Source organism: Pituophis catenifer, unplaced genomic scaffold (genome assembly GCF_029215685.1).
Source record: "Pituophis catenifer annectens isolate HBS135680 unplaced genomic scaffold, rPitCat1.0.hap2 SCAF_1, whole genome shotgun sequence".
Taxonomy (NCBI): Eukaryota; Metazoa; Chordata; class Lepidosauria; order Squamata; family Colubridae; genus Pituophis; species Pituophis catenifer.
Genome location: NW_027256881.1, coordinates 253,519,494 through 253,531,635, shown reverse-complemented (window position 1 = coordinate 253,531,635; position 12,142 = coordinate 253,519,494). Strand labels below are relative to the sequence as shown.

Here is a 12,142-nt window from a genome sequence, read left to right as displayed (position 1 = left end):
TTTTTCGGGTGGTTTGAAGTAGGAGCCTGACTCTGTGCACACTGTACTATCCCTTAAAACAACTTTTCATTCTTACTTTTACTGCAAAGTAGCTGTGGGTTTTGGAACAAATAGTTGCATTTCACATGGGTATTAAGAGCTGGATTTTGCAGATCATGCTTGCAAAAGCACTGTTGGTAATACTAATTATGGCATGTAGTAATTATCTGCAAGGTAAACGCCTAAGACAGAATGGTTTTAAGAAATAATGTTTGTTATATGTAGAGGTCAGTTAAATAAAATAGCTTTAAAAGAAAAGATTAAATCGTGGATAAATTACCCTGTTTTCCCCAAAATAAGACATCCTCTGATAATAAGCCCAATCGGGCTTTTGAGCACATGGCAATAAGGCCAAGCACTTATTTCAGGGTTCAAAAAAATATAAGACAGAGTCTTATTTTTGGGGAAACAGAGTAGAGTAGATGAAACAGAGTAGATGAAACAGGCATCCAAGAAGATTAGGAACCTACAAGGGAAATGGCATCACACATACATTTACTCCAGTGTATACCAGCTTTTATTTATTGCACAATCAGTAAAAGGACCATGACAAAACTATCTCCCAACAACAAGAACTATTACAACCACTTAGGGTGAAGCTGACACATAATGCAGCAAAATTTTGCTATTCTTAGAGAAATAAATTTATCTTGATTGTTTAACAATAAAAAAAAATAAAAGAATAAAAGAAATCAGAGTACTCCAGAAATTTAAATGAAAGAGGGATGATCAACTGGTAGTCAATGTCCCTATAGAACTGGCAATCAGAAAAAGACAAGCCCCCACAATGGTTGATCATACAGTAGTTCTCGTGGTTAGGGATAGTTTTGTGTTGTTACTTTTATTGATTGTACTTTCCTTTATCAATGGCCAAATGTAGTTTCTGTCTGTCTTTTAATTATTGTTAACCCTATTTCCTTAACTGTAAGCAACCTAAATGGGAAGTGACTCAACGTTGACATCTTTACCAAGACAAGGATGCAGTTCCTACATTTTATTTCAGGGCAAGTGAGGTTCTTCATTGTGACTCCTTGTCTTCATTGAAATAGACTACCTTACCCTCCGTTTTTAATGAAAATTGCTTAAAATCAATAGGGTGTCCTTTGTGCAAATTTGTTAAATTTTGACTGCACAGATCTATGTGGTTGCTAAGAATTAACGGCAATTTGATGGCACATCAAACAATCATCAGCTGGGCACCAGTGGTTTGTTCTGAACATTTTGGGAGAAGCTTCCGATAAAAGCTGGTCTGTGCGTGCAAATGCATGTTTTAAGGTTTTGGCAACTGTATTAAAATATCTATGCTGCAAGAAAACATATTTAGCTCTTTATGTATTGTGTGCCTGGCAGTAGTTATCCATGTGCAGTTCTTTGCTAACTAGATTCAGAACAGTACCAATTTCTCCCCCCTCGTTCTTCTTCTGTAGATATCAATGAATGTAGCATGAACAATGGTGGCTGCCAGCATATCTGCATAAATACACTGGGTAGTTATCAATGCCACTGTAATGCCGGGTATAAATTACACTGGAACAAAAAGGACTGTGTGGGTAAGATTCAGTGTCTCAAACCTTTTTTGCAGCTTTGGACCACTTGAAGGCTGTGCACTTCCCATAATATACACAATGTGTCTGTACATGTTCCTTTCATTACCCTATTACTTGTGGCCAACCAGATTTCTTGGAACAATGCAGACTGAAACAATGAATGGTCTTCCAAATTGCATTCAGGTCTCTTAAAAGTTATTGTAGATCTATAGCACTATGTTGCTTCTAATTAGCTGATAAAACAAAAACAGGAGATACTTTCGGGTCTTTGATGCTTTCTTTCCTGTGCTTTTAATCTAGGCTGTTTTTGCTTTTGCAGTTGTCTGCATGACCCCTTCCCCCACCCCACCCCAGCTTTTTATAATATACTGTGTGTATGTCTTCATTCCCAGTATTATGAATAGCATATGTGCAAATTGATAATGATTATGTAACATGTAGCTTCGTATTTGCATTTTTAGAACCATGCCTGCCATTAGCTTTCTTGTCCTGTGAGTTTCTGTGTTTTGCTCTGTAGAAAGGCCCTTGTCTGATGTCCTTTCCCCCAAAGTATCTCTGCGCTGCATTAAGACTGGTGGAAATGATAGATGCTTTTTAATCTGCCCCTCAGATGTCCATTTTACTTCTGGTAAGTCATGTAGAACATGGGGGATGTTATTGTTGTTGCTATTGCAATCATTATTATCCCTAAATTAGGGAAACAAGAATAACTTTGATAACTTTAATGTATTTGCATACATTATAGGACAATTCACTTTGAATAGGGAGCCCTTGACTTGTTCATGTAATGACGATTTCAAATTATAACAGTCTCTGAAAAAGTTACTTATGACTTACATTCATATTTATAATAATTGGAAACCATCATCCCACTCAATGCGAAATTGTGATAGCCTAATGAAAATGTTATTTATGATCTCAATTTATTTTATTTTATTTTATTTTATTTTATTTTATTATTTTATTTTATTTTATGCAATTTTATGCAATTTTATGCAATTTTATGTAATTTATATGCCACCCTATCTCCGACGACTCAGGGTGGCTCACAATGGTAAAATGCATAATTCCTGTCAATATAAAATTAAAATCCCAATTTAAAACAATTTAAAATTCATTAAAAAAAACAACCCATCAGTCCAGGCTGCGGAACAACCAGGTCTTCAAATCGCGGCGGAACGAGCAAAGGTCAGGGGCCATCCGGAGCTCCAAAGGAAGCTGGTTCCAGAGGGTGGGTGCACCCACAGAGAAGGCTCTCCCCCTGGGGGTCGCCAGCCAACACTGTCTGGCCGACGGCACCCTGAGGAGGCCCTGTCTGTGGGAACGCACCGCGCGATTGGGAATTGTCGCTGGCTGCAGGGGGTCCGCCAAATATTCCGGGCCTAGGCCATGAAGGGCTTTGTAGGTAATAACCAGGTAATAATTTGTACTTATGACCATTACAAACCATCGCACTACCACCATCACCACCCAGTCATGTGATCACTATTTGCAATGTTTTTATAGGTTTCTGGAAAAAACACCGTAGGGAAGCTGGATTTGCTTAACCACCACATTATTTGCTTACCGATGGTGACTTGACTTACAACCATTATAGAAATGGTTATAAAATGGGGTCCAGTTACATAGTGACTAAATGCCTTCCAACAAAAATTTCAGTTGAATTGTGAAAGTTGAGGACTGTGTGTAGTAAATATATTTTAATTGCATTCATTTTCTATTCCACAAATGTACATTGAAGCTTTTTCTTCCAACAGTCCTTTAGTAGTTGCTCATGAATGAAACATAATATTTCTATAACCTGGTAGTTTTGTATTATAGAAAGAAACAAGCAGAAAATAGTTCACCATTGGCATAGAATTCAGTTGATGGCAACACAGAGTATTTTTAAAATATTGCCTATCAAAGTGCTGTAAGAAAAATATATTTCATTACTGTGTCCACAAGTTACTTAGCAGCAGAAGTGTTGTAGGTTAAAATTTATCTGAACTGCCTTCCTTGAAAATCATTCTCTGCCAACTAGTAAACTAATAGACTTCTTATGAAACAATTTTGTGATTTGCCCAAGGATAGAAAAGATATGTGGAGCTTTAAAGCTCTGTGATTTCCAGTGTGTCTATTGAATGAACATTTTGAAAAATATAAATCAGTCAAGTTAGTGTGGCCTTTTACCTATGAATCCTGGTAATCTAGCTAGGACAATGGAAAAAAACATATGGAAGCATCTTCCTCTTGTTTCTATCAATTAAAGATAAGAAAAGAGGAACTGGAACTGTGCTTTTATGGTGAGACAGTAGTAGGAAACATGATGAAAATACAGAGTGTGGATTGGCTGATACTACCTGGTATCTGCCTAGCATTTTAATTTGAGCCAAGGAAGAATTTCATTATTTAAGAGCTCATCTCTCATTTGATAACCTGGATATTTTAGAAGACCTTTGTCCTCTGAACTTTCAAGCCCTCTTTCAGGTTGAAGGAATGTGGATGGGATTTTTGTGTCAGTTTGGAATGGACTACAGCAAACTTCCTTAAACTGCTGTATTTCTTGATATGCAGCTAGGCCGTAGATACAATACTTGTGGATTTTTTGGGCTCTATGAACTTGGTTATTTGTCTGTAAATGTTTCATTACTTGACTAAGTAACATCATCACTGGTACCAAATCTGGGAATTTCTCCCTGTTTATGTATAATAACTTACCCTTCTAGTATTGCAAGGAGTGGTTTTCTTCCTGGTAGTTTCTTGATTTGGTTATTGTTTTCTGCTTGATTGTTTGCCTGGTGGCAATCCCTGCTTATCTGGGTGTTGGCTAATGGCGAGGAGGTCTTTTTTCTGGTCTCTTTCTTTTCTTCTTAGCTTTTTCATTGCCTCCTGAATAGTGTGTAAATGTGATTTAGCTGTATGTATTTATTGATAACTGATTTGTCTGAATATCAACCTTCTAGGAATTCTCTAAAGTTTTTTGAATTTAGCTTAATCTAAGATGTTCATAGATTTCTAACTGAAATTATGGTTGAGCCTGTCCATTTGTTATGAGAGTAAGGGGTTTTCATTGCGTCTTCTGACTGTTAGTTGATGTTCATGGATGTGCTTTGTTACTCTTCTTTCTGTCTGTGATATACAGTGGCTGTTACAGTCCTTATATGGTAAATGACTGCTGCTTTTTCTTCTTGGGCTGCTGGTTCTTTTAGTTTACTTAAGTTGTTTTGGAGGGCTTTAGTTGAATTGTGTGATATAGTGATGCCATGTGGTTATAACAGACTGTTGGTTGTATCTGAGATGTTTTTAATGTACAGTAGTGTTATCCTTTTCAAAGCTTCTATTGGTTGTGCTATAATGAATTGAGTGGTCAGGTATGTTTTGATAAAGTTGAGTGGGCATCCATTTTGCTGGACAATGTTACATAGGTGGTCATTTTCCTTTTTCTGATATTCTGGGTTGTTATAGTGCATTTGTACTCATTTGAATAATGTTCTTACATGACTCCTCTTATGGGACATCAAATTGAAAGCAGATAGTGAGCAGAGGTTGATGACGTCAATGATTTTCAATCTGACTAAGTCAGTTGTGTGGTGTAGTTTTGCTGCCATGTATCCATAGTTCCAGACCAATGGACATAAAGAATCTTGTGACATTGAATGGAACCATCATTTCATGTCTTGTTTTTAGGTTTCTCTGTTTTAACTTCAGATAAAGACATTTTTTCAAACAGATCTTTCAGCCTATTAATATCATTCCCATTCCACAATTCAAATTGCAAATTCACTTGCATTGAAAACAAAGAGCCTGGTGGCGCAGCAGACTAATAGCCTGTTATTATCATTCAGCTGCCTGCAATTACTGCTAGTTCGAATCTCCCCAGGCTCAAGGTTGACTCAGCCTTCCATCCTTTCTAAGATAGGTAAAATGAGGACCCAGTTTGTGGAGGCAATAAACTGACTTTGTATAAATATACAAAAGTATGAAGGCTATTGCTTAACGCATTGTAAGCTGCCCTGAGTCTCCGGAGAAGGGCGGCATATAAATCAAATTAAAAAAAAAAAAAAGAATGCTCTGAAAATGGCACAGAAGAGATGCACGTTCTCCAAGATCTTAGTGTCATCTCCAGGAATAGGTTCACTATTATTTATGAGTTTGTGGAGTATGGTAGCATAAAATATAGCAAATAAATATATTTTGTTTATGGTAGAGCTATTGACCTCCAGTTGCAAGGTCTTAAAATGGTTTGGCAAAAGTGTGATTGAATCTCAAATATATGCAATTTTAGCTCTTACCGCTGCTGATTATTGCCACTTCTATATGCTCCTCCTCCTGGATATCTCTTGGATACTATCTATCTACCTAGGTCCTAGGATAAAATGATTGACTTTTCTTTAAAGTCTGAAAATGTAGAGTATTTGTATCTTGAAAGACTAAGAAAGAAAAAACTTAGCCTCTTCCATGTGTGATATTCATTCTCTTCTCTTCTCTTCTCTTCTCTTCTCTTCTCTTCTCTTCTCTTCTCTTCTCTTCTCTTCTCTTCTCTTCCCTTCCCTTCCCTTCCCTTCCCTTCCCCTCCCCTCCCCTCCCCTCCCCTCCCCTCCTCTATTCTATTCTATTCTATTCTATTCTATTCTATTCTATTCTATTCTATTCTATTCTATTCTATTCCTCTCAGTTTTGAAATTTAACTTTTATGGAAGCACTATGGTAGGGAGTTGATAGAATATTCACTCCCCTCTGTGAGCTGTCCAAGCTTTTTTGTAAGTGTTGTGGCTCCGTTACCTGAGCCTGTGTCATCGGCAGGAGAGGACTCCGAGAGTGAAGGAGAGGAGTTGGCAAGGCCTCCCTCTCCAGGACCCTCCTCTTTGGCAATGCCTTCGGTGTCCGCCGAAGGGCAAGAGATAGGGCCGGGGCCAAGCACGTCCATGCAGCCACAGGTGGACAGTGATGAGAGTAATGAGTCTTGGCTGGATCCACGCCAGCGTCGCAGAGATAAGCGCACGCAACAGAAGAAAAGGCGTGCCCGAGATTAGGCTGAGTCACTGGACCACACCCCACAGGGTATAAAAGGGAGCGTGGTGGCCAATCAAACCTTGTGACGAACAAAACTGAAAGCTTCCACGCCATTCTGCATTGCTGGACTTTTGCTATAGACTTTGCTGGATTATCTTTGGACTTGATTGACTCTGTAATTATTGAGCTGTTTCCTTTGATGTACCAGAAGCGGGGAGAAGTTATCTCTCCTCTTCGTAAGTAATGAACTCTTGGCAGGCAGCCACTAGGTTGTTGCCAAGTTCCATTATCATAAGGAAAAGGATTTTGCCAGCTGGTTTGGTCTTTAACTCTTGAACGTATGTTGGTGTGTGTGCGTGTGGGATGGGGACAGAACAGTAAGTTCTATGCTAGGCTGGGGACCCTGGTAATGATACAATTTGTTGAAGAGGTATTTGGGTGTCCATAGAAGCATGGGAGGATAGGTACACTGCTTTTCATCCACCACTGTGATTCTTTTGTGATTGGACTTTTCTTGGTTAGATCATTGAGAATTCTCTTGATCAGATTGTCTAGTTTCTGTATTGGGTTGGTATTTACTGGGATGTAAGTTCTTGTCCTTCTGTTCAGTCCATGATAACCATGGTTCAGTCATTGTCTTCTGGTAGAATAGTGTTGATTTGATCCTTTAGGTGCTTTAGGGCAATACTTTGCTTTGAGCTAGTTCTGCTTCTATGTTCTTCTGATCTGTGGTATGATTGTGTGCCTTATGTTTTCTTTGAGAGTACCAAGGGCTCCACTGTTCTACTCTGAGTTACATTTGTCATCTTCTATTGAAATTCCATAATTTCAGAACTGCATTCTATTTTGATGGGAATTCTAGTAAATAACGTCATGTATCAAAAGGGTGCCATGCTAGGTAATTAATATGATCAATGTCAGAGCTCTTTTATAGGAGAAAAACATTTCTTGTTATTATGCTTGCCAAGTTATAGATTTGTATAACAAAGAAATATTTACATAAACATACAGATTTTATCTAACACAAACTGTCTCAGAAATTAGAGGATAGGGACTGTTAAACAGATAAAAGTGAAAAATCACTGGGGAAAAAAGAGGACATGCAAGTTACAAACTGTAATAAAGAGTTTAAGACCTTGAAATAGGATAGTTTGTCTGAAATAAGTCAGACTAAATAAAACTCAGATACGGCACTCAGAAGACAATTTCTTTTTAATCTCTTTCTCTCTCTCTCTCCCTCTCTCTCCCCCCCTCTCTCTCCCGCCCTCTCCTGAGTGTGTTGAGACTGCCTCTGTAATTTGATACTCTGATCTGACAAACAATACTTTTGATTCACTGTATTCAATTTCAGAGTGATTTTGAATAACTTGCAACAGTACAGAACTTCCATCATGTCCTTTAGTAAATGGTGTCTACAATATTGTGTAAATAATTACAATCAGTAATTATAGATTTTATTTATTCATTTATAAAATTTGCCCATCTCTTATCCAACATTTGCCCATCTCTTATCCAACAACTATAGATAATCATGACAATAATATATTTTTGTAATTTTGAAGCATTGCTTATATATTAGTGTAAAGTCCTTTATATGTTGCTGAACTATAATTCTCCACAGTGCCCGCTAATATAGAGCATACTGGGAAATGTAGTTCAGCAATAACTGGAGTCACAATTTTCCTGTTGCTATATTAGAATGAGATTTCAGAGGTATATTTCAGCCATGCTCTAGCATGTGTTTCTGTTTTATTGTATAGCCTTATGATCTGTCTCTTAGGCCTGGAAGATTCCTATACTATAAAATGTGGCAACCCTTTATCACCTAAGAAAAAAATACAAAATCCAAATGAATCAACTACTTTAGGTAATTATTTTATATGCATGATTTCAAAATATATTACACATTTATGGCTGGTTTGTTTTTGTTTTGTTTTTGTTTGTAGGCCTGCTTGCCAATAAAGGAAATATTGTTCAATTAGTAAATTAATCTGCCTAATTTTTCTTGTATTTGAGCAGATTTTAATTTTCTTTAAAATAACTTTTTTCTGTTTTAATGTATTCTTTTTGCATCTTGCAGCAACCAGAAAAATAGAAAAGGCATTGCTGCCTTTTTGGAGGGAAATAGGATAAATATTTTAAGGTACCGCTTGCATGTGTGCCTTTTGTAAGCATTTTAAAAAACACATATATTTTAAAATATAGCTTTTAAATTTTAAATAAATTTTTATTTTAAAAATTCAACATGTCTTAATGTTTTCACATCAAAAGATTTGAATATTGCAGCAATCAACTGATTTCAGCATACAACATGCTTATCTATACTTAGCATGACACATTTGCTAAGGGCTAGCATGACACATAGCTTAGTTCATCATTTGTGATTAAAGTGGATGAAAGTTGCTGCTGTACATTTTATTATTAAATTGATTAAACCCAGCCATAATCTATCATCAGTGTTTAACTAACCACAGTGTCTATGTTCAGACAACACAGTAAACCAAAATAAACTACAATATGGGTTATTATATTAATCTGGTTATACTACCCACTAATAATTTTATTTGTTTGGCTTTGTCTTCGAGACAATGTGGTTTGTTGCAAGTTCTTCAGTTACTTCAAATATTCTTATAACCTCAGTGTATTATATATTTTGGCTTGGCTTGTTTGTTTGCTTTCATTTTTTGGCTCTCTCAAGATGAGGAGTTTTTGCATAGTTTATTTCTTTGTTTATTCCATTTACATGGCCACCTACTTGCCTTGCAATTCTAAGTGGCTAAGAAAAATTTAAACATCAAATGGAAAGGAAAATGTTAAGATAATAAAAGAAAGAAAACAGGGTGCAGTGGAGACTAGATCCATAACCCATATACATAGAGAATTAAATGAGGCATGTGGAAACCATCTATATTTACCTGCTTGGTTTTGGTAATGAATTCAATTAATTTGAAAATAATTATTCTACTGTTTCTTTCTGAAGATCTCTCTATCATCAGGACAACTGTAACTTTTAAGTTTAATCAAGGAAAATGTAATTTGAAAAAGAGTAAGATGTTTCAGGATGCTCTTCATCATGTAATACCAGGTATGGATGACAGTGCATAGTTTAAAATGGCTGTTTTCTTAGATCATTTATGACTTGATAGGATTTGGGGGTTTCTGTTGATGTAGTGATTCACAGTTCTTCTCAGATTTGGGATATAACTATAAATGTTTCCAGAACAGTTGCTGGTATGTCACATGCTAAATATCTAAACTCGGAGCTGCAGTTGTTTGTCATTTGTAAGCATCTGGAATTAATCATATAACCCCACACACATTTATTCAGCAACGTTTATCAAGCTTTAGCAAATGCCCAGTAACAAATTTGGCCAAGTTGCTGCTTCCTTTAATTTTTGTCCACACAGAGAAACATAATTCAGTAATGGAGAACTTCTACTATGTAAACCTAACATGCAGTTCTGGCAAGAAAACTGTTGGAGACCTCGACAGAATGAAGGCAGCTAGAGAAATGTTTATATCTGCAGACTTTGAGCTTGAAACAGACCAAAAGGAGGTGGCAGGTTGGTTGGAAAAGAACTGAAAGGCTTCGTTTCTGACAGAGCTTTGTTGCAGTTTGATCTTTGAGTTCTCTCTTTCATTTCCATTTCTGTGCAAAAAAGAAAAAAAGTATCTCCTGTTTTGAAGCTTAAGAGCTCTTTTCCATATAATCAGAAAGCTACTGTGGCTAAAGATGTTATTGTTCTACGTTAAGGTCTGTTTTGTGTGCCTTGAAAATTTCATCTCAGGACAATATTTGTTGCCATAATTTAGGCAGGCTGCCTTCTCAGTTGCTGTATCAGCTGCCTTTTTTAAGTAATATGGTTCTATTCATCCAAGCTTTCTGCTCCTAATCACTGCTACCTGCTCCTATCTAGATACATGTAATTTGAGCTGTGCACGTAAAAGGACTGAGAAAAGGCTTCGTAAAGCTATTAGAACTTTGCGGAAAGTCATCAACAAAGAGCAGTTCCATATTCGCCTGTCTGGTGTAGATCATGGCATGGCCCGAAAGCCTCTCAGAGCAGTAGATACCCAGGATCCCTGCAGCCTAGGTCAAAAGCACGTGGATAACAAATGTGGTAAGTAGAATTATCAGAAATTAATATTGATGAAATCTCTCAGATGCGCATCTCATTCTCTTTGCGTCATTTGATACTCACAATATCACAAAATCAGTGCAGCTATTGAAGGAATGACTAGATCAATAAATGTCAGAATTCTACATTTGACAGCACCACAAAAATTTATTTGTGGACAAATGAATCTTATGTCAAGATTTTGGGCTTTGGGCTCAGTGTAAGTCCTCTTTTTTATCTCTATTCCATTATCTCAGACATAAGCTTTGTAATTTATTTTCTATTTGTTGTTTCAATTTTTTTCAATTATCTGAAAGCATCTATCAGTTTCATAATACTTAGCGTACACAGTGTGAACTTTATTGTTTATCCCATTTATCACGAAAACATGGCAGGTACCAAATATGTTTATTTAGAAACATGTGTATTAACTCCATGAGTTCATTGAACTGAAAGCAATGCAATCCTTGATACATATTTTAAAGCAAAACCTCTAAAAAGAACCATGATTACAAAAACACAGTGGAAATATGAGATTCCAAAACAAATGTTTCAATAGCAAATTGGCAGAATTAGTACCTATATTTCAGATTATATGGAAAACTAGCTGCTATAATAACAAATTCTATGAAAACACAAGCTTTTGTGCTTTTCTCTCTTCTGTTTGGAAATATTCCCTTTTTGTTTATAGTACATCATACTATGCCATACCATTCAGGTCAACAAACTGTGCTTTTGTTAATGTGCTAATGTTAACTTTTTGATTCTTTGAAATGTATTTATATGTCCCTTGGGAAACCTCAGGAAATGAGATGGGAAAACACTCATATTCACCTCCAGATTTATGTGAAATTATGTACTATCCCGTAGCAGGAATGGGGTTTTGAAGTAGGTCATGATATAATGTCTTCAGACCACTTGAGCTGGAGAAAGGAAGAAAGAATCCAGTGCTTGATTTGTATCATGTCTCTCTTTTAAGATATTGCAATTTTAGTCAATTATTTCATTTTAATTTTTAATCTGTGAGATACCTTTATGATATCAAGTCACTTAAAGAAGCAGCAAATAAATAATAGTAAATAAATAAATAAAATTATTGAAAGCAATATGATGTTATTCTTCATCAGAGACAGGTTAACTTGTACTAGAGTTTCAATCTTTTTTTTGTTTTTGTTTATCCTGCCTTTATTTTTTTAATTAACTCAAGATGATGAACATACCTAATACTCTTCCTTCCTTATTCCTATTTTTTATTGTAATTTTTTTTTAAAAAATTATCCTATTATCTTATTTGTTTAAAAAAATATAAAAATACAGGAACAAGTATATTTAGTATGTAATTTTGTTCCTACTAAGTTTTGTATGTCTGGTGTTCCATGTATTGCAGCTTTTTCCCTTTTGAATAAGGGTCTTGAACAGAATGCAAGAGGCTAATACATTTTC

The 12,142-nt window shown here is 36.1% G+C and overlaps 1 protein-coding gene across 2 annotated transcripts in view; it reads left to right on the top strand.

Annotated features, from left to right (window-relative positions):
- Positions 1 to 12,142, top strand: part of SCUBE2 (signal peptide, CUB domain and EGF like domain containing 2) — a 55,860-nt gene that overhangs the window by 27,649 nt on the left and 16,069 nt on the right. For both annotated transcript variants that reach the window (XM_070957473.1, XM_070957472.1), the window contains exons 11-16: positions 1,467 to 1,589; positions 2,104 to 2,214; positions 8,362 to 8,448; positions 9,562 to 9,666; positions 9,989 to 10,144; positions 10,499 to 10,702. In XM_070957473.1, the coding sequence (XP_070813574.1) occupies positions 1,467 to 1,589; positions 2,104 to 2,214; positions 8,362 to 8,448; positions 9,562 to 9,666; positions 9,989 to 10,144; positions 10,499 to 10,702 (786 nt within the window). The remainder of the gene's footprint in view (positions 1 to 1,466; positions 1,590 to 2,103; positions 2,215 to 8,361; positions 8,449 to 9,561; positions 9,667 to 9,988; positions 10,145 to 10,498; positions 10,703 to 12,142) is intronic.